Source organism: Molothrus ater, chromosome 20 (assembly GCF_012460135.2).
Source record: "Molothrus ater isolate BHLD 08-10-18 breed brown headed cowbird chromosome 20, BPBGC_Mater_1.1, whole genome shotgun sequence".
In the NCBI taxonomy this organism is placed as follows: Eukaryota; Metazoa; Chordata; class Aves; order Passeriformes; family Icteridae; genus Molothrus; species Molothrus ater.
Window position 1 is genome coordinate 6,454,272 of NC_050497.2, and position 19,385 is coordinate 6,473,656.

General features: G+C 48.7%; 1 protein-coding gene across 1 annotated transcript; it reads left to right on the plus strand.

Moving 5' to 3' along the window:
- Positions 1–81: 81 nt before the first annotated feature.
- Positions 82–19,052, plus strand: USP20 (ubiquitin specific peptidase 20). Its single transcript, XM_036394243.2, has 24 exons — positions 82–189; positions 3,152–3,262; positions 3,620–3,673; positions 4,388–4,450; positions 4,578–4,706; positions 5,320–5,416; positions 5,592–5,661; positions 6,244–6,357; positions 7,476–7,554; positions 8,870–9,311; positions 10,192–10,329; positions 11,515–11,627; positions 12,054–12,226; positions 12,670–12,764; positions 13,213–13,246; positions 13,457–13,502; positions 13,782–13,962; positions 14,391–14,517; positions 14,602–14,771; positions 15,372–15,453; positions 15,732–15,840; positions 16,165–16,267; positions 16,516–16,587; positions 17,237–19,052. The coding sequence occupies exons 2-24, from the start codon at positions 3,182–3,184 to the stop codon at positions 17,395–17,397; spliced, it is 2,733 nt and encodes a 910-aa protein (XP_036250136.1). The 5' UTR covers positions 82–189; positions 3,152–3,181; the 3' UTR covers positions 17,398–19,052.
- The last annotated feature ends 333 nt before the right edge of the window (positions 19,053–19,385 follow it).

Genomic DNA, 19,385 nt, shown 5'->3' on the forward strand with positions numbered 1-19,385 from the left:
TGCCGCCACCGCCTCCTCCGCTCGGTCCCTCCCCGCCCCGCCCCGCCCCGCCGGGCCCGGCCCCCGCTCCTCCCCGGCCTGCGCGGCACCCGCCGCTCCTCCGCCGCTTCCCCGCTCCGCTCGGGGCCCGCGGCCCTTCCCGGCAGCCCGGCCTGGGGCGGGGGCGGTGGCGCCCCGGGCATCCCGCAGGTGAGCGAGGGCCGCGGGCCGGGGCGGCGGGGCCGCGGCCGCGGGGCTGTGCGGGGGGAGGGCGGCCGGGCCGCGCCGGGGATGATGCAGCAGCCGCGGCCGCGGGGGCTCCGGCCCGGATCCTGCTGTGCCACGGCCTGGGGGCGGCCCTGCACCCCCAGGGGCTGCTGCCGACCCCGGGAGCGGGACCGTGCGGCTTTAGGCTGGTTCTGTTCAGCCTCACTCGTGTCCGGCAGCTGTAGCGTCTGGCAGGAGGGGACTTGTATTCTGGGGGTCTGCTGCGCTTGAGGAGTGACATAGCGGGCTAGGGGGGATTTCCCTCAGGTGGTTTTTGCCTGAGAGCTAAATCTCTAGGTGAGTCGTGTTGTGATCTCCCACAATAAATCAGCGTTAGACCTGCTCTCCTTTGCGTGGTGCACATAAACCTCCTGGTCTTCCCATACCTGATGCAGCTGCGAGCCAGCAGCACCTGCTTCTGCCTTGTCACTAGGGCGGTTTGGTAAATATTTCTTTTTTCAGTATCTCAAGTATAAAATGTCTCGGAGCACAACTGCAGATACTTCTTTCCTTGGTAGGTTATGCAAGACCAGACCTGGTCGTTGTTTTGTAGACGAACAGTGCAAAGATTTATTTGTGCAGTTGCTCTGAAGAATGTCAGCCTACAAGGATCTGAAACTCTTGACAGCTGGCTCTAGCTTTGGTATGAAACCACACAGTTGTTTTAAGAAAAAAAAAAAAAAACAACCAGCAAAAACCTAGAAATGTGTTCCTGTAGAAGGAAGGCAGAGAGGCTGGGTTTGGCAGCAGCTGAAGCGACTGAAAGTAGGTTGCAGTTACGGAGGAGCTGTTCTGACATGTTCGTGTACTGTCCTCCCTCAGTGGTGCTTGAGAAAGACAGGCTGAAGGACTTGTTGTAGGGTAACTTCTTTTCCCATCATACACAGTACATTTTGACAAGCACAGTTCAGCTCTCTGGCAGTGCTTTTATGAAATTCCTGGGTTCCTGAGCAGAATTAGAGCTGTGTGTGCCAGCTATAGCTCTTAGGGCAGAGTCATGGGAAGACAGAAGCTGAATATTTCCTTCTGAACACTCACAAACCTTATTCTGGTGTGTGTAGTCAGGGCTGAGAGGCAAAAATGAGGTTTTCCCTGCATTGTTCAGAATGGGAAGTGCTGTGTGGGAAGATCAGCCCCCCAGTGTTGGAGAGTCTAAAGACATGGTTTTGACTTTGAGGAGAGGGGTGGTCCCAGGGAATGCACTGAAACCATCCACATCCAGAAGACTCTACTTAACAAAGTCTGCTTCAAAACCAGTTCCCAGTTAGTTTAAGCTGGTGAAGATATGAGGTCTGGAATTCATTTTAAACCAGTATTTTGTTCATTAAATTTTCTGGGGAACATCTGGGAGAGAGATAAGAAACCAAGCATGGTGAAGTAGCAAATGTAGCATTGGTACTTTTTTTTTTTTAATTGGACCAGCTGATGCATTTGGGAAAAGAGGTCTGCTTTGGTGAAGGAACTCAGAGCCTGAAATGTCCCAGTTTCATGTGTTAGTCAAAGCTACTGTGGTCTTGTCATTTGTATTTTCAATCAATATGTGTTACACGGTGCTATGTTCCTTCTCTGTGAAACTGCATGAAATTGCTTTGTTCTTTGTTAAGCTTTTCTTCACAAGTTACTGAGATCCAGGTCAGCACCCCTGTGGTGTTTTCTACCATACACATATGATTTCTTCTCCCTTTGCTCCTCCCATCAGTTTACTGAGTTCTAAAGAGTGCTGGGAAAACAGTGTAAAATTAGCCTTGAGGTTTATCTTCTGCCAAGACAAGGTGCTAGGCAAGCTTTTCCATTCCCAAGATAAGTGTTACTGATATGGCCTACTCGTTTATAATCTTTCTTTTCTTTTCTCCCTCCTGTCAGTGATTCAGACCAGATAACACTGGGAATTGTTTCAAATGTCCTCAAAATGTGAAAAAAGCAGAGTGTAGCAGCCATGCGGCTGCTGGAGTCATTAACATTGAGTTCATCAGATTTTTCCACTTCTTTATTGCAATGATGTGGGCTCTTCACATCTGCTTCATTTCCAGCCAACTGTAATATTTTGGATCCTTGTCTGTACTATTAATATCACTTATCTTCTTTTCTACTTTTTTAACAGCCATGAGCAAAGTTATTTAAACTATGCTTAAAAAAAACACAAACTCTTCTTTTTTTATAGCTGTGTGTTACTGAGACATATTTGAAGTCTTTTACATATCCATGGACCACCATAAAAGTGTTTATTGTGTTCATAAGCTGTGAAATCATCTGTTCTTGTGGTGCTTGGATGTATGAGCTGGGTGGAACAGTGTTTTGTTGTGTCTTGCACTGGCTTTGAGTTATGTGGCTCATACTGTTAAAAATCTGCCCATGAAATGGTAAATTCCTCAGAGACTGGAGCCTGCTTATCGGTGTTACAGTTCATTTAAGTCTATTTCCCTCTTGCCCAGCTTCATTTAGAACTAATCATATTTTTAATGTTTGATGAAGAAGTGTGACAAGGAAATGTTAGATTCAGATCAGCACAGTTGGGTGCATGAAGCTCACAGACACCACAGGCTGAGTACTGGTCATGGGCTGCAGCACCTTTCACTTTTCATCAGGGTTTCATGCAAATGAGCTAATTAGATTTGTATCTTTGCAGCTGAAGCTGTGCCTGTGAGCTGAGCACCTCCCAGCATTTCTGAAGGCACATTCCATGATATGGATTATTAGCTTTATTTGCTTCTTTCTCCTCCCCATGGCTTTGCTCCTTCCCTACAATAACACAATGCAGCCACTCAGCAGTGGGGCCAGACTGTGCCAGATTTGTTTCAATCTCTGAACCTTAAAGATAGATCTGGAACTCTAATATGCACAACATGCCCAGGTATCTTCTTGCAATCTGACCTGCTGTGAAAGGAGCCATCCTTTCTTGTCCTAGGAAACCCTCCTCACATGAGTGTTGGTGAAAATGGGGGATACAAGGGACATCTGTCCCCACCTGGATTCCATAGGAGAGGTGACCACGGATGATCTGCTGCTCAAATCCAAGGTACAGGGTTGTGGCTCTCAGTTCTTTCCCTTTTAGCTGTTGTGCATGGATTTGCATGTTTGCTTTTTGAAGAAAACCCTGCCTATCTCCAGAGGGAAACTCTCCTTCCCCCACTGATGTACCCACATGTCCCATAAATCACCCTTTGTGACCCCACAGATTTCTCACCATCATTTTATCCTGCTTGAATGTGTCACTTAGCTAAAATGGTGCAATTGTGTATTTGATTGGAAGTGTGGTGAAAGGGACGAAATACTGTGAGCTGAAGGTTGGCTGTTTTATAGAGGTTTCTCACTCTCTAAGGACTTGGTTACTTAAAAATCAAACAACAAGCCTTCTTTTATGATCAATACACAGGGAACTTGCCAGTCTTGTGGAGCTGTGGGACCAAACCTCTGGGCTTGTCTTCAGGTAAAAATGGCTTATTTGTGTGCATGATGTAGTGGGGCTTCACTCAAATAGCATTTCTACTGAAAAAATAGTGGGGAGCAAAGAAGGGGCTCACAGTAGAACTATACACTGTTTTTTGGTGGATTCCAAAGGGGCTCACAGTAGAACTATACACTGTTTTTTGGTGGATTCCAAGGAGGAGACTGTCCAGTAACACTGAAAGGGTAACACTGTCACAGTCTGACAAGATGTAACAGTTCCCGCCCTGTAGGGGACTGTCTTTGCTATTCCCAGTGGGAGATAATGAATTCCCCAGTGATGGTGGTTGGCTGGGTGTTGCCTCTGCTGGCACCTGTGGAGGGGCTGCAGGTGACACCTTGGAAGTGAGAAGGGAGGGAATCCATGGGACACTGGGGCAGGCAGGGACTGTTTATTTTTACACTGGAATGCCCAGGCTTGGGCTGCTCAGATGAGATCCCTGTTGGAGCAATGGCCTTGGAACAGAGACTTTGCCTGGGTGCAAACCTGGTTCCAGGTTTTCTTTCTTAAATCAGTTCTGAAATTCCATCAATTCTAAATTTCCATCTTGTTTTGGGGCCTGAATAAAAAACAGGTTAGAAAAACAGGAAAATAATTCTGAAGTTGCTGCTGCTGCTGGGACTGGAGTTACAGACTGTTTGCTAGAGAGTCTTAACTTGATGTGCCCATTGTGCTTTGGCTCTTTCCCCCCTCTAGATTGGTTGTCCTTATGTTGGTTGTGGGGAGTCCTTTGCTGACCACAGCACGCTTCATGCACAGGTGAGCTTGTCTCTGTTCCCTACATTTAAATAGAATTGGATTTTCCCTGTTCTGTGTCCTGGTAGTCCTGCACTCCAGCTCAGGCCAGCTGCCAGAGGATATCTGTTGTTTCATTTTGGATTTCCAGGCCAAGAAGCACAACCTGACAGTGAACCTGACCACGTTCCGTGTGTGGTGCTATGCCTGTGAGAGGGAAGTGTTCCTGGAGCAGCGCCTGGCTCAGCCCCCCTCACCCCCCAGCAAGTTCCCTGAGCCGGTGGGTCTGTGGCACGCAGGGCAGGGCTGGGAGCCTGGCCAGGTTTGGTTTGCCTGGTGTGAAATTTGCCAAGTGATTCCTGCCATGGTGCAGTGTTTGCTGTGATGGGGATACCTTCACTGGCAGTGGCTGCCTGGAGCCAGGGCACCACTTGCCCTGACTTACAGGGTGTCCCAGCAAAATGACAAATGATTTAGGGGTGGGAACTAGATGAGCTTTGTGGTCCCTTCCAACCCAAATAATTTATGATGCTGTGATTCTATGACTTGAATATCCATTCTGACTTTATTTTTAACCTTTCCAATGGGGTATCTGCATGTGAGAAGAACCTGTCTGTCACATTTTCATTTCCAATGCATGGCCCATGGAAATTTCAGCTGTCAGACCAGAAACACCATGTCCATGTGACACTGCTGCTCATTCCTGACGTTTCTTATCATGTGTACTGGAAGCAGTAATGACAATATTTCCACTCCCTGCTGCCTCAGAGAGAAGGCTAGACAGGGCAACTTGTTCTTCCTTCTCCTTGATTTATATGTAAGATAATATCTCTCACATCTCATCTTTCAAAGCAGGCCTGTGACTGATAGTTATTTCTCTGCCTTTAATCTAGGATTCTCCTTTGCCTGCTCACCCTCTGAAAGCTGTTCCCATTGCAGTGGCTGATGAAGGCGAATCTGAATCAGAGGATGATGATTTGAAACCAAGAGGTAACTTTGCATTGAGTTGATGAAAGAGCTGGCAGGGCAACTCTGCAGTCTGTAGGACCTGCACTGAGAGAATGTGGAGACTGCCTAGAAAGGGCTGGATTCCCTCTCCTTGGGGAGGAATATAGAAAGCAGCACATCTTGAAAGTGATTCATCCCTCTCTTGTTTGTGCTTTAGGCCTTACTGGAATGAAAAATCTTGGGAACTCCTGCTACATGAATGCAGCACTTCAGGCTCTCTCAAACTGGTAGGCATTAGGGCTTTCAGTGTTGTCATAACTGACTTCACTAAATACCAAAAGTGTCACCTCTGATCTGAAACCTTCATGAGTCTTGCAAAGAGAGATTAGCCAGGCTGGGGACAGAAAAAAATAGTGATTTTTTAGGGCAACAGAAGTGTTACAGTAGGAAATTGAGGGACCAGCCAGCTTGTGGCTATGTACAAGACTCATGTTTAGACAAATGCTTGAAGTAAAATTTCATCATTTCTGTTGCAACAGAAATTATTTATCCCAGAGAAAGCCATGTTCATGTCTCTTTATTCTCCTCACTGATATCATTCTAATAACCTATATCCTAAAATATTCTCTAGCCATCCTGCTGAAACTCAATTCAGGACCTTTTCTGTACTGAGAGCAGGTTCAGATCAGCCTTTTTCATTTGATCCGAGTGAGGAGTCACATTTGCATCTGGAATCCCTTCTTCCCTTGGTTTAAAATCAGCACCTTAAGCATGCTTTTGATAAGGCCTGCATGAAGTATTGATAAATAAATAGAAGCAGAGGAAAAGTTTCTGTGGACTGAATTCTTCTCCTTTTCCTTGTCTTGTAGCCCACCTCTGACACAGTTTTTCCTGGAATGTGGTGGACTGGTCCGTACAGATAAGAAACCTGCCCTGTGCAAAAGTTACCAGAAGTTGGTGTCTGAGGTTTGGCACAAGAAACGGTGAGTGGTGACCCCTGATCTAACATGGCCAGGTTTCAGAGGTGTGCTGCTTCTGAGCTCTGGCATGGCAGAGAGGAAATCTGATCCTCAGGGACAAGGGCATTTTCTGAGGCAGTGATTTAAACCCCTGTGTGGATGGGGATGTGAGAATTCCCTGGGATCCAGGAGATCCCATCTCCTGCTGCTGGTGATGAAATGGGCACACTGATGTCAGTGAAAAGAATTCATTCTTAATATTACAATTTTAAAAAGAAAGAGTTTTTTTTTTTAAATATAGTTTCCCGGTTGGCAATGAAGAAAAAATGATGGCGTGAGGGAATACCTGGGGCTATCTCCAAGTATTTTACATGGACTTCAGTAGCCAGCACTTAATTGCACTGCTCTTGATTAGCAGAGGAATTGATGATTTGGATGAAAAAAGTGATTCAGAGATTTTTACTGAAGAGAGTGGAAAATGCAGGTGACATTTTGGTTCGCTATTGATTCAAATTCTGGACCAGTTCAAAGGACAGTGCAAAATTACGTAGCTCTGTTTAAATCTGGTCTGCTCTGTGCAATAAATTAAACCCCAGCAAAACAGGAATTTAAATGGCATTGCATGTTTGCCTCAAGTTCATTATTAACAAGGAATAAGTAAGATATGGAGCAGGTGAACTGTGTCTTTGTGAAGGAGGAGGCTGCAGGCTTTGAAGCAATATCATGTCATTTTAACATTGATTGAATTGATCTCATTTACTGGGTGATCAGCCTGCCCAGATTTTGAGACAAACATGGTGCTGGAAAATCAAACAAAGTCACTAATTGCTAAACTCTGCTCTGGAGAGAATGAGAGAATCACTTCCCACACTCAAAGTGTGACAGAGCTGTAAGTGAGATGTGTTTTGGGGGAGGGTCTCTCTGGAAAGACAGACTGAAATGACTGCAAGGTGTTTTTGTCTCTTGGTGTGTTTGTCACCCAGTTCATGCAGAAATCTCTGCTCAGGCTTTGCAGGTGCATAATTATCTTTTGGCCTCTTTAACTACACACCACACCCTCTGTTATGGCCTGTTAGACAAACTGGCTCCAAGCCCAATATGCAAACTGACTTTTTCTTTTTTCTTTTTCCATCTCTAAACAGCCCGAGTTATGTTGTTCCAAGCAGTCTCTCCCATGGAATCAAGCTTGTCAATCCCATGTTCCGAGGCTATGCACAGCAGGTGGGGGCTGAAAAAACCCATGTCATTATTCCAAAAACAGAGAATTTCATTCTTGCAGTGGTGGTGCTGGTGTTTAGAAGGAAGAGCTTGAGCTGGGGGGTCATGGCCTCTCTGTGTCAATATCAGTGATCTGATAGAGCACTTGGGTGGGATTTGGGAGACCTGGATTCTTTTCCAGGCTTGCCTCTGCCTTGTTGGTCCCAAATCAGTTCATTTCCTCGTGTCAGCTTGCTCACCTCTGAAATGATGGTGGTCAAATCCTTTATAAATAGCTTTGAGACCTACTGATATGTGCTCTATGGGAGTTTGTTATTATTTATTCATGTCAGAGCTGAGGAACCTGGATAAAGCTGCACTAAAAATTCAAAGATATGAATGTTCTATATTCTTTTTCCGGGGAATTACAGCAAAACTAAGTCTTATTTAAAGGTAGTATCCTTTTTTTCTTTTGAAGTCTTTATCAGTGTAGCTCTTCTGTTTGTTCTTTATGACAAAATGTAAACAACAAACTATGATTAGAAAATTTACTAGAGAAGTGACAGAGCATCAAAACTGTGATAGTGACAAGAAATCAAAACAAAGAATAAAAATAATGATTAATGAAAGAACTTCTATATTTGTCTTTGATGTGAAATACGTTGGATTGGAAAACTCTGATCTGAAGAGATAAATTTGAAAGGTAGGCAGGGCAGGCTAAAAGCCAAACTTCATAAAACAACTGAAAGGTCGTAATTAACTTTCTGCAGTTGTCAAAATAGCAGCTTGCTTTCCAGCAGCTCCTTTGAAGCCAAGGTATCAGCTCTTTTACCATGTATTATGAATGTAGGAGCTTGCAGCTAGACTGTATAGCTTTGAGTTTCTGGTTCCTCTCCCTGTTTATTAAAGATTTTAATCTCCCCTCTCTAAGAGGTGGCTTGCCATGAGCAGAAGTCAGTGTTCCTAAGATGTGTTTGTGGGAAACAGGCTGTTCTCCAGGGCCTGCTGTTTTCATCAGGTTTCTCCTTGCTTTTCCCCTATTATCTGTGGCAAACCCCTGATAAATGTGCTCCTAATTGGCCTTCCACAGCTGCTCTCTGTCTTTTCAAAGTCTTTCAGCTGAAGGTATTCAGATAAAAAATTGGGCCTTTAATTATGTAGGAGTTAAAGCATTTCTGTAACAGACAGGCCCTTTGGTGCATGGCCCTGCTTCAGCTGGGTCTGTGTGCTGCAGAGCAGGCTCAGCCTTGTGGGCACTCTTGGAATCAGCTGTGAATGGAGCCATCTCCTCTTTTGCCCCGTTTCTGGCTGGATACTGACATGGAATCCTGGTTTTCAGGACACACAGGAGTTCCTGCGCTGCCTGATGGATCAGCTGCACGAGGAACTGAAGGAACCCATCGTTGCAGAGACGAGGGACCTGGACACCGGCGAGCAGGAGGACAAGCGGGAGGGTGACCGAAGCCCTTCAGAGGACGAGTTCCTGTCCTGTGACTCCAGCAGTGACAGGGGTGAAGGAGAGGGCCAGAGTCGGACCTCAGGGAGCATGGGCAGCAGCTCCCTGGCAGAGACAGAGCTGCTGATCCAGGATGAAGCAGGGAGAGGGATCTCAGAGAAAGAGAGGATGAAGGACAGGAAGTTCTCGTGTGGCCATCGGCGCAGCAACTCAGAGCAGGTGGATGAGGATGCAGATGTTGATACTACAATGATGCCAGTGGATGGCAGAGCCTCACCTGAGATGCTGCCAGCTCCCTGTCCTGCCAGCCCATGCAGGACACCAGGTATACCCCTCTTTCAGTCGGGATATTTCCAGGAAGACGTGTTACCATCCTCCACAGGCACTATGATGTAGTGCAGCGGCAAACGCATAGTGGGATTGTTCCTTCTCTGTGTTTCAAAAGATTTTGCATCCAAGGTTTTCCTCAGTCCCTGCCTTTGTGCACAATTGCTTCTGTAAGGAAGTGTACTTGATGAGCCAGAGAGGTGCTTAGCTAGGCTGTGAGCTGAGTAAAGGCACAGCAGTGAGAGCTGCCTCTGCCAAGCCTGCACTGTATTGATGCCTTTTAAGAAAAAAGGTTTGGTATGTGGACGTCTCTTTATTTCATATGCTGGCCTGGGGAAATACTAACTGTGGAAAAGGCATGGCAGAAGGTATTTGCTAATGTTGGACTGTGGACTTTAGGGAGAGAAAAGGGAGAAGCAGTTTGAGCATTTCTGTGTCTTAGGGAAAAGAAAAGAGCAGCAGTGTGGAGTCACCTCAAGCTGAACATATCCGATCTTTCAACGCTTCTTTATGTAAGAGTCTTACTCTGCCAGCTGGCACTGAAAGGCAGCAATGCTGTCTGTGTGGTTTAGGGCTACAGGAGCAAGCTGCAAAATCTAATTAGTCATAAGTGTGAAAAAATGGCAGGTTGTTTTCTGGGGTTTTTTAGGATGTAATTATTAGCTGTTAGGTACAGCTCCTATGCACTCTCTCCCGTGACTGAGGGAGCTGTGTCTGCCAGCCTGTGCAAGCAGCACAGTTAATGGACACTGAACTGTGCCTTTGAGAAAGATTCTGTGCTGGAGCACAGAGCTAGGCTGACACAGATTGCAGTGGAGCTGCCTTTCATAGCTGTGGTTTTCACCAGTGCCCTTGTCCCTCCCCATTTTCCCAAGCAGAACCTGACAATGATGCCTATGTGCGCTGCTCCTCGCGCCCCTGCAGTCCAGTCCATCATGAAATGCACTCCAAGCTGTCCAGCAGTCCTCCCCGCTCCAGTCCTGCCAGGCTTGGACCTTCCTACATCCTCAAGAAAGGTAGGGCAAAGAGGGATTGCTGGGAGGCAAAGGGGGGAGCATGTAGAGGAAAGGAGAGAGGGAATCCATCATGAATTCTTGATTAACAGATGTAAGAAGTGCTGGTTCCCCTGGACATCAGGGTGTTCTAAAATAGTATTTGGCAAAGACTACAGTAAACCTGCAGATAAAGTCAAGCTCTGGGCACAGTGATGTTCTAGTGTGGGGCCTGAAATGATCAATGTCTGCATCTGTGTGCTGTGTTTGTCATTAATAAAATGGCTGTCAAGTCCCAGGCACAGGCTCTGTCCCTTTAGGGGAGTGTGGAAATACATAAACATTTGTCTGCCAGACTTGAATTTCATGGCATGTGGGCCAGAGAGCTGTAAGATGCTGTTACTGACAGAGCTTCCTGCCTCTTGGACATCCTGGGCTCACAGGAATGGAATTAGGGCTGCAGATGTCCCTGCAGTGCTGGGAGCACTGTCAGGCTGCAGAATAGAGCCTGGCTTGTGTTGTTATCAAACTGGTCCCTTCTTCCCAGAGCAAATTGCAAATCAAAATCCCTCAGTGCTGCACAGTCTGCAAACACAATGGCTTGTGCTTGTACCACTGTCCCTCCAGCTGCTGCATGAGGACATTCTTTCTTCAGCCCCTTGGCTGAGGTCAGCACAGCTGCAGATGTTCTGGCTGCATGAAAACCACTCTGTCTGCCTGCACGTGTGTGTGGGGACGGGGTTTGTTGTTAAACAAAACCTTGCATTTGGCCAGTCCCTGCTGTGGAGAGTCCTCTCCTGTGTGAGACACTTGGGGAACACGTGGTAAATGTCAGAGGGGTAAAAAAGGGACAAAGTACAGAGGCAGAGGGGGAGAGGAAGTGAAATGCAAAGCTTGGAGCAAAGTGTCACAAGACCTCAGAAAACCAGGGACTGTCTGTGGCAGGGCTGGGCTTCTAAACATGTAAAAGGCTGGAAACAGGAGGTCTCCAGTACAACAGTTTCTGCCTCCTGAGAGCCAGCTGGTGTTGGCTCAGTTGGCTTCCTCTCCCTTGTACCACACACAGCAGCAGAGTCCTCCATGTCTCTTCACAACTTGCCTCACCACGTCCCTGGGATGGGGTCTGAATATCAGGACAGTGCTTGTCCCTTGTCCTTATGTGGTTGTGTGACTCTGTGGAGACTGAGAGGGCCATTCCCTGTTCTCCAGCCCAGATGCAGGCTTCTGGGAAAAAGAAGAAGGAGCTCCGGTACCGCAGTGTGATTTCCGACATCTTCGACGGCTCCATCCTCAGCCTGGTGCAGTGCCTCACCTGTGACAGAGTGAGTGTCCTGGGCCTCCCACTCACCAGCACGGGCTTTGTGCTCATAGATCTCTTCCTAGGGAATGGTGCTGCTCTTTCCAAACCCTGTGGGATGCAGCTGCTGTGGCCATAGGTGGTGGCAGGGGAGGGGTGAGAATGTGCCATGCCAAGGAGATGTGTTTCTGTGTTTGCTGATCTGTGTTACTGAGTTGACCCTGCAGTATCACATTCACATCAGGAAACTGAGTCCAGAGCTACAAAAGCCATGACAGAAGTCAGTGCTGACAGCAGGGAAGAATAATTAGCCACAAGGAGTTGCTCCTGCTGCCAGCTCAGGTTTCTAGCCTAGGCTAAATCCCAGCAGAGATAAAAGGTGATGAAGGTGAGGTGTCAGCTCCATTACACACATGGGAAGCCCTGACCTGTTCCTCTTGGGTATTTCCAGGTTTCTACAACAGTGGAGACGTTCCAGGACCTGTCACTCCCAATCCCAGGGAAAGAGGACTTGGCCAAGCTGCACTCTGCCATTTACCAAAATGTGCCAGCCAAGACAGGAGCATGTGGGGACAACTACGCCTCACAGGGCTGGATTGCTTTCATCATGGAGTACATCCGGAGGTGTGTTCCCTTTGCAGCACCTCTGTTCTCTGGGATTTGCCCTGCAGTGCTGGAAGCAGCCCTCCCTAACAGTGGTGTTAACATGGCCATGTCAGCTGGAACCTTTCCTTGGAGGACAGTGGGTGGTACCTCACAGGACTTTGAGTTGTTACTGCTCCTCTAGATCTGTCACACACCTTGAGAGCTCTTGTGCAGCTGATCAGCCCCTCACTGCTGCCTCAGACTTGCCTTCCAGAGCAAATTAATTCCTGGTGTAGTTTTCCAAATAATTTCCAGTTTGAGTAGGAACATCAGCTGAGAGCAGCTGTGCTTTCCCTGCTCCTCTGGGATGTGGGATGAGCTTAGGCCCTACAGCTAGAAGGAAATTTATCATCCACTTGGGGTTTTGTGTGCCAAAGTATTCAGCTATTTTATTTATAACTCTTAATCCCTTTCCTCTGCAGATTTGTGGTGTCCTGTATCCCTAGCTGGTTTTGGGGTCCCGTGGTGACACTGGAGGATTGCCTTGCTGCCTTTTTTGCAGCAGATGAGTTGAAGGGTGAGTTTTTTGGTGGGGTCTGACAGCATGGAGGAGCATTCCATAAGCATTTCAAAGGCAGATTAAATCTCCAATAAATCCTGCCTTGGTGTGTCATTAGAGACTGGCAGTGCCAAAAGCTGGCAGCTCAGCATCTCTGAGCAGGAGGGACCTTTTCTACCTGCTCAGGGTGGGAAATCTGGGTGAGAGTGTCCTCAGTGAGGAGCAGGCAGAGCTGTGGGTTGGTTGAGTGCTGTGGCTCCTCAGTTTCTTCACTTTCTCATCCTTCCTGCTAATTGGCTGCATCCCTTTCTTGCCTACACTTACTGAGAGGAGTTGTTCTGATCCTTTCTCATCCCTGGCCTGCCCAAAAGGCTCTTAATCTGCTTTCTCTGCACTGTCTGGAAAGGTAGCTGTGTCAGCCTTGTATGCTCTGAGCAGATGCATTATGGCTCTCCTCTCTCTACAGGGGACAACATGTACAGCTGTGAACGGTGTAAGAAGTAAGTTGGCATTATCTGTTCTGTGTTGCATGTCTGGAGTTTTATTTCTGGAATTTTCTTTCTCTGTACTGCTGTCAGATATTTCGCTGTGTCCTCTGCCTGGACAATTCTGCTGGAATTCAGGATTTGTCTTGGATTCCAAAGGGAGCAAGACCCAGCTATGCCTTTGCTCTAGAAAGTCCTCACAGCTCATTTCTTTTCCTCCCTCAGGCTGCGGAATGGAGTAAAGTACTGCAAAGTCCTGCGGCTCCCAGAGGTGGGTAAAGGCACCTTGTTTCCTAATTCTCTTCTAGCAGCCACTGAGGAGGTCAGGAGGCCAGAGGTAGAATAAAACCAGCAGGGTTTTTAGTGGCAAAAATATCTAATCTGTATTTAGATCAGAAGAGACTTTCTCAGTCTAAGCTGATGAGCCAGCAGGATTCATGAGAAACAGGCAAAGAACTCCTGCAAAGATCAGACACACAGAGATGTGCTGTGCTCCCAGGGCTGCCATGGCAAAACTGCTCTTTGGTCTCCTCTGTCCTTGGTCTTTTAGATCCTTTGCATCCACTTGAAGCGGTTCCGGCACGAGGTGATGTATTCCTTCAAGATCAACAGCCACGTCTCCTTCCCCTTGGAGGGGCTGGACCTGAGACCCTTCCTGGCCAAGGAGTGTGTGTCCCAAATCACCACCTACGACCTCCTGTCTGTCATCTGTCACCACGGCACGGCTGGCAGTGAGTCCCTGTCTGGGAGAGGAGCAGGGTGGGAGGAGTGTGAGTGAGGCAGGAGGGTGGTCAGGAATAGCCAACACCTCCTGAGACCCCTCCATTCTCAGCCTGAGCAGCCTCTGCCCTTTGGAAAGTGAACTGAGCAGCTTCTGACAGATCCCCTGCAGCTCTTTCAGCCTCCCCACAGGCTTGGCTCAAACCCTTTCCCACTGTTCAGTCTTGCTGAGAGGCTCTTCCAAGGAAGGCAAATCAGGGTGACAGTGCCAGGCTCTGCTGCTCCAGCAAAGCTTGCCTGAGCAGGAATTATCCTTTTTTTTTTTGTCTCTCTCTCTGCTCTGTGCCAGCAGCTAATCCTGTTTGTGCTGCTGCCATTATCCCAGGCCTGCCTTCTGTCTGCACTGCAGATCCCAGCAGTGCTGTGCTTTCTGTTCCAGGTGGGCACTACATTGCCTACTGCCAGAACGTGATCAATGGCCAGTGGTACGAGTTCGATGACCAGTACGTCACCGAGGTGCACGAGACCGTGGTGCAGAATGCAGAAGCCTACGTGCTGTTCTACAGGTGAGCTGTGCCCTCAGCCCCTTCCTGGGCACAGAACACCTGGAAATGCATTTCCCACATGGAGTTCTCCTTTCCCTGCTCCAGGAAAAGCAGTGAGGAGGCTGTGAGGGAGCGTCAGAAGGTCGTGTCCCTGGCCAGCATGAAGGAGCACAGTTTGCTCCAGTTCTACATCTCTCGAGAGTGGCTCAATAAATTCAACACCTTTGCTGAGCCTGGGCCCATCACCAACCACACCTTTCTGTGCTCCCATGGAGGTAAGGCTGCTGGACCTGGGAGCAGCACCTCTGATGCTTCCAAATGCAGGAAAAAAGCTCCAGCTGCCATCCTGATCTGGGGAAGCTGCAGTGGGATCATCTTTGGCAGAAACTCCAGCCTGCTCAGGGAGGGATGAGACAATTACCCATTGTGCTGCTGGTTGGAGGCCTGAGGGGATGTTTAGTGCTGGGAAACAACAGTTTTCAGTTCTCTGTGTTTAAAAACAAACCTGTAGAAAGCAGATAGGGCAGGGTTTATCTGTATTACCCTGTCAGCAGGGCTGGCCCTCGGGGTTTGTTTAGAGAAGGGAGCTGATAGCACATCTGACTGCTGCTGTCTCATCAGCCATGCTGGGGAGCACTCAGTGTTTGTAAATCTCTCTTCTAAATTGGAAATGAAGCACTTGATTGGAAATTAGGGCCGTGGATTGAGAAACCTCCACAGTTAATGAACTTATGACTTCTGTCTTCCATTAGGAAAGAATGCAGACTCTGGAATCAGAGTTCTCAGAATGGAAAATCTGCCTTCTTATCTGTGTCTGTTGTACACAGCAGTAATGAGATCCCTGATTAACTCTTCCACTTGCCTTTCCTCCACAGGGATCCCTCCTAATAAATACCATTACATTGATGACCTGGTTGTGATTCTGCCCCAAAACGTGTGGGAATATCTCTACAACAGGTGAATATGGCCATTCCATTCTTTCTCCCAGTATTTGTAGAGTGTCCTGATCTAAGCCAGGATGAGCTGTATCAGTGCCTGTCCCAAAAAGATAGCAAGAGATGAGCCAGAAGAGGAAAATATGGCTGAGTAAAGGCAGCTCTGTGCCCTCAGCTGCAGATGCACCTCCCTCACCAGTGTCTGGAGTGGTATAAAAATCCCTGTCAGTAGGATGTAGGGCTGGGAAGAGTTTCCACTCTGCTGCAGTTCTCCATTGCCCTGCCTCTCCCTGTGCCCAGGTTTGGGGGTGGCCCTGCTGTGAACCATCTGTACGTGTGCTCCATTTGCCAAGTGGAGATCGAAGCCCTGGCCAAGCGCAGGAGGATCGAAATCGACACCTTCATCAAGGTTGGCATGGGAAGCACCTGGAGCAAGGCAAAGGGCAGGGCTGGGGAAGGCAGGCCTGGAAAAGTGCCTGTTTTCCAGAATGTGACCTGCAGCACAGCCAGGAGTCTGGCCTGGGGGTTCCCCAGTGCAGAGGGGCAGCTGGGGCATGGCAGTGCTGTGCAGACAGAAATTGTGAAACCATCCTTGTCTTGTGCCTGCTCTGTGAGCAGAACAGGGGGTGAGGAGGGAATTCCATGGGGCTCTTCTGCAGAATGGCCTTACAGTTAATGGAAGGGACCCCCCAAGATCTCAGGAGTGGCTGAGTCCTTTCTGTTTCTGTCCCAGCTGAACAAGGCTTTCCAGGCAGAGGAGTCTCCAAGTGTCATCTACTGTATCAGCATGCAGTGGTTCCGGGAGTGGGAGGCCTTTGTCAAGGGCAAGGATAATGGTAAGGATCAGACACTGGGGGTCTGTCAGGGGGACAGGGGGGATGGAAATGAGTCCATTTGCTGGGTCTGGGCTGAGCACTGCCCCTGGCTGGGGTGACAAAGCTGGGCAGGGTTCAGGCACCAGCCACTGGGGCTGCCTGCAGGTCCCCAGGGCAGGACAAAAATGACCAAGAGAAATTAGGAAAGCATCTGAATCTGGAGGCAGCAAGGAAATCAGATGGTTTTTGACATGTTTGTTCTCCTACAGAGCCCCCTGGACCAATTGACAACACCAAGATTGCTCTCACAAAACCAGGTGGCCACGTGCAAGTCAAGCAGGGTAAGGCTGGTGCTTACTGCCCGAGGTGCTCCTAAAAGGTAAAGGAGACTGTTCCACTGGATCTGGCTGTGCATAGTGAAATCACAGAGCAAGATGGTGTTGCAGAGGATGACAATTCTCTACCCTGGCCCTGCCCTGAGTGAGCCAGTCCTCCAGTGGCAGCTCCTGCATGCCCAGATTGTTGCTGACTGGTTCTGCAGACCCCCAGCTCCTGCCTTGCTGCTCCCCAGGCCCCTTCCACCACTCCCCTTTGTGCTGGAGCTTTGATCTTGTGTTGCTTTTGATGTGGTCTTCTCTCAGCATCTGTTGTGGTCCAGCTCCCAAAGTTAAAACAGCCTCAGGTAGTGCCTGGCAAGGTTTAGATTGGATATTAGGAAAAATTTCTATATGGGAAGGGCTGTCAGAGTTTGGAAGAGGAGGGATGTAAAAGATGTGTAGATGTGGTGCTTGTGGACATGGATTAATGGAGAACACACCGGTGCTTCCAGCAGGAGGTGGCACTGCAGGGGCTTTGTGGAGGGACCACCGGTGTCTCCTCCTCCTCCTGGGATGGGCCTTTGTGGGGAGCTGTTTGGAGGGGAAATCCTGGCGTTGTGGTGCCCTGACCTTTCCCTCCTGCTGCATCCGGTGATTGCTGTTTCCCTTCCAGGTGCTGACTATGGGCAGATCTCCGAGGAGACCTGGGTCTATTTAAGCACCCTGTACGGAGGGGGGCCCGAGATCGCCATCAGACAGAACGTGGCCCAGGTGCAGGAACTGGAAAACCTCCACGGGGAGCAGAAGATCGAAGCAGAGACACGAGCAGTGTGATCTGTGCAGAGGGGCAGGGCAGGGACGGCACAGGTACTGCTGTGGGGACGGGAGGCTGGGAATCCTGCGGGGTCCAAGTCCTCCCTTGGCTGGGACTCGAGGTGTGTGCAGGCAGGCTTCCTCCTCCTCCTCCTCCTCCTCCTCCTCTCATGTGGCTCTGAGCACGGGGTGGTGCTGGGAGAGGCTGGCACAGAGCTGCACCTCCCCTCTGGCTGCAGCCACGGTCACAGGCTTGTCCTGACCTGAGCCCTCTCCCTTCCTTTGCTTCCACCAAACCAGCACTCCCAGCTTGGCCCCAGTGCACTGAGCTCTGCTCCTTTGCAGGTTTTGCTTTTGGCACTTCTCTTTTTAATTCAAACATGTAAAGATGAGACATTATTTATGTTTCCAGCAGGCAGTGTTGCAAGCAGAGAAACCTGAGTTTGAGTCTGAGTAAAGCCATGGGGTCTCCTTTGGTTTTGTGCTGGTGGTGCTGTCACAACTCCCTAGTTTTGCTCTTTATTGAATTCTTGCAAATTCAGTTGCAGTCAATTAAGAAATTTGGAAAGAAGCTCTTCCCTTCTCCTTTCACTCACAAACCTACACCTTCATGGTCCTGCAGAATTTTGTTTTCTCCTTGTGTCTGCTCTCCTATGTTCAGCACATTTTTGGACAACAAAGCTGGAAGGCTCCTCCTTCCCAAAGCCTTCTTCAGGCTGGCCCTGCCCTGAGCCTGTGTCTGTCTGCCCTCAGCTGCTGAGGGGGTGAGGCTCAGGAGGGGCCCCTTTGTTCACTCCTGAGGGGGCACCTGGGGCTGGGGCCTGGCTGAGCAGGGCCCAGGCTGGTGAAGCAGCTTTTAGGAACGAGCTCTTTGTGCAAACAAGCCCCACCTGTGTGCTGAGGTCATTCCAGATGTCCTTTGTGTGTACAGTGGCTCATTGAATCCATTTGCTCCCAGATCTGCTACCACCAATGCAGCAGAGACAGAAATGAGGGCAAAAAAGGCCCAACTCCACTTTCCTCAGCAGGGCCATTCTTAACATGCTTTTTGTTCATCCTGCAGCAAGCCAGGAGTTGAATCTTTGCAAGGCTTTGAGAGCAGTTTAATGAAGGCAGAGGTGGGCCTGAGGAGCCAAATTCTGTTCATGGTGTGTGTGATGCCACAGCACCAAGTCTGTCCTGCATGGAGCTGGGACCTCCTGAGCTCCTCACAAAAAATGGGAGGGAGGGAAAGGCTTCTCCTTGACTTAGAGATAGAAGGGGGTAGGACAGGAGAATTTGAGAAGAAAAATGTGGCCTTCATGGTTTCTTTTGTTTTCCTTTTTTTTTTCATTTTGTTTTAGATCAAATACTTGTTGCATAAAGCAACTTCTTTAAAAACTGTCTGTAATTGATTCAGCATGTTAATTTTACAGTTCTGTTCATGGGATGCTTGTTTAGAGCCAGCCAGACCCTAGGGGAGGTCAGAGAATGAGCCACTGTTGAGAGTCTCATTGTTCCAAGCTGTCTTTATTCCCCAGTGCAGCAGCCCTGGGCTGTGCTGCAGAGCCTGCAGGGCTGCATGTCTGTGTTGTCTGTGTTCCAGAGGGTGCTGTACACACTGTAATGACACTCCTGTGCTTCAGTGTTAGACCTTGTGCTGAAAGTGGTACAATAAATACATGTGCATTCAACAAGGCCTGCCTTGCCTGCTGAGAGGGGCTGACAGCTCCAGGGAGCAGGGTGGGGAAGGAAGAAAAAAAAAAAGAAATGTAAAATAAAATCCAAACTTCCTGCTGAGCAGAGGCTGTGTGGGGACAGATCCTTCAGCAAGAGGAGTCTGAGGCCACTAAACCATCCTGTGCCCCTTCAGACCTCCCTTCACCTTTCATAAACCCCATTGCACCTGAGAGTGCCTCAGAAAGCCTGGGCAGAGGGGGTCTGGATGTGCTGCTCATGGACAATATTGCTATCCTGGAATTGTTATCCTGGAAGTAACTTGCAAGGGAAGGAGTTGAAGTTTCATTGAG

What these genes read in the sequence shown, in the direction of transcription:
- USP20 (XM_036394243.2), top strand. Translation starts at nt 3,182, where the DNA reads ATGGGGGATACAAGGGACATCTGTCCCCACCTGGATTCCATAGGAGAG. An exon ending in ACAGCACGCTTCATGCACAG is followed by an intron (nt 4,451 to 4,577) that starts GTGAGCTTGTCT and finishes TTGGATTTCCAG; the next exon opens with GCCAAGAAGCACAACCTGAC. An exon ending in TCCGAGGCTATGCACAGCAG is followed by an intron (nt 7,555 to 8,869) that starts GTGGGGGCTGAA and finishes CCTGGTTTTCAG; the next exon opens with GACACACAGGAGTTCCTGCG.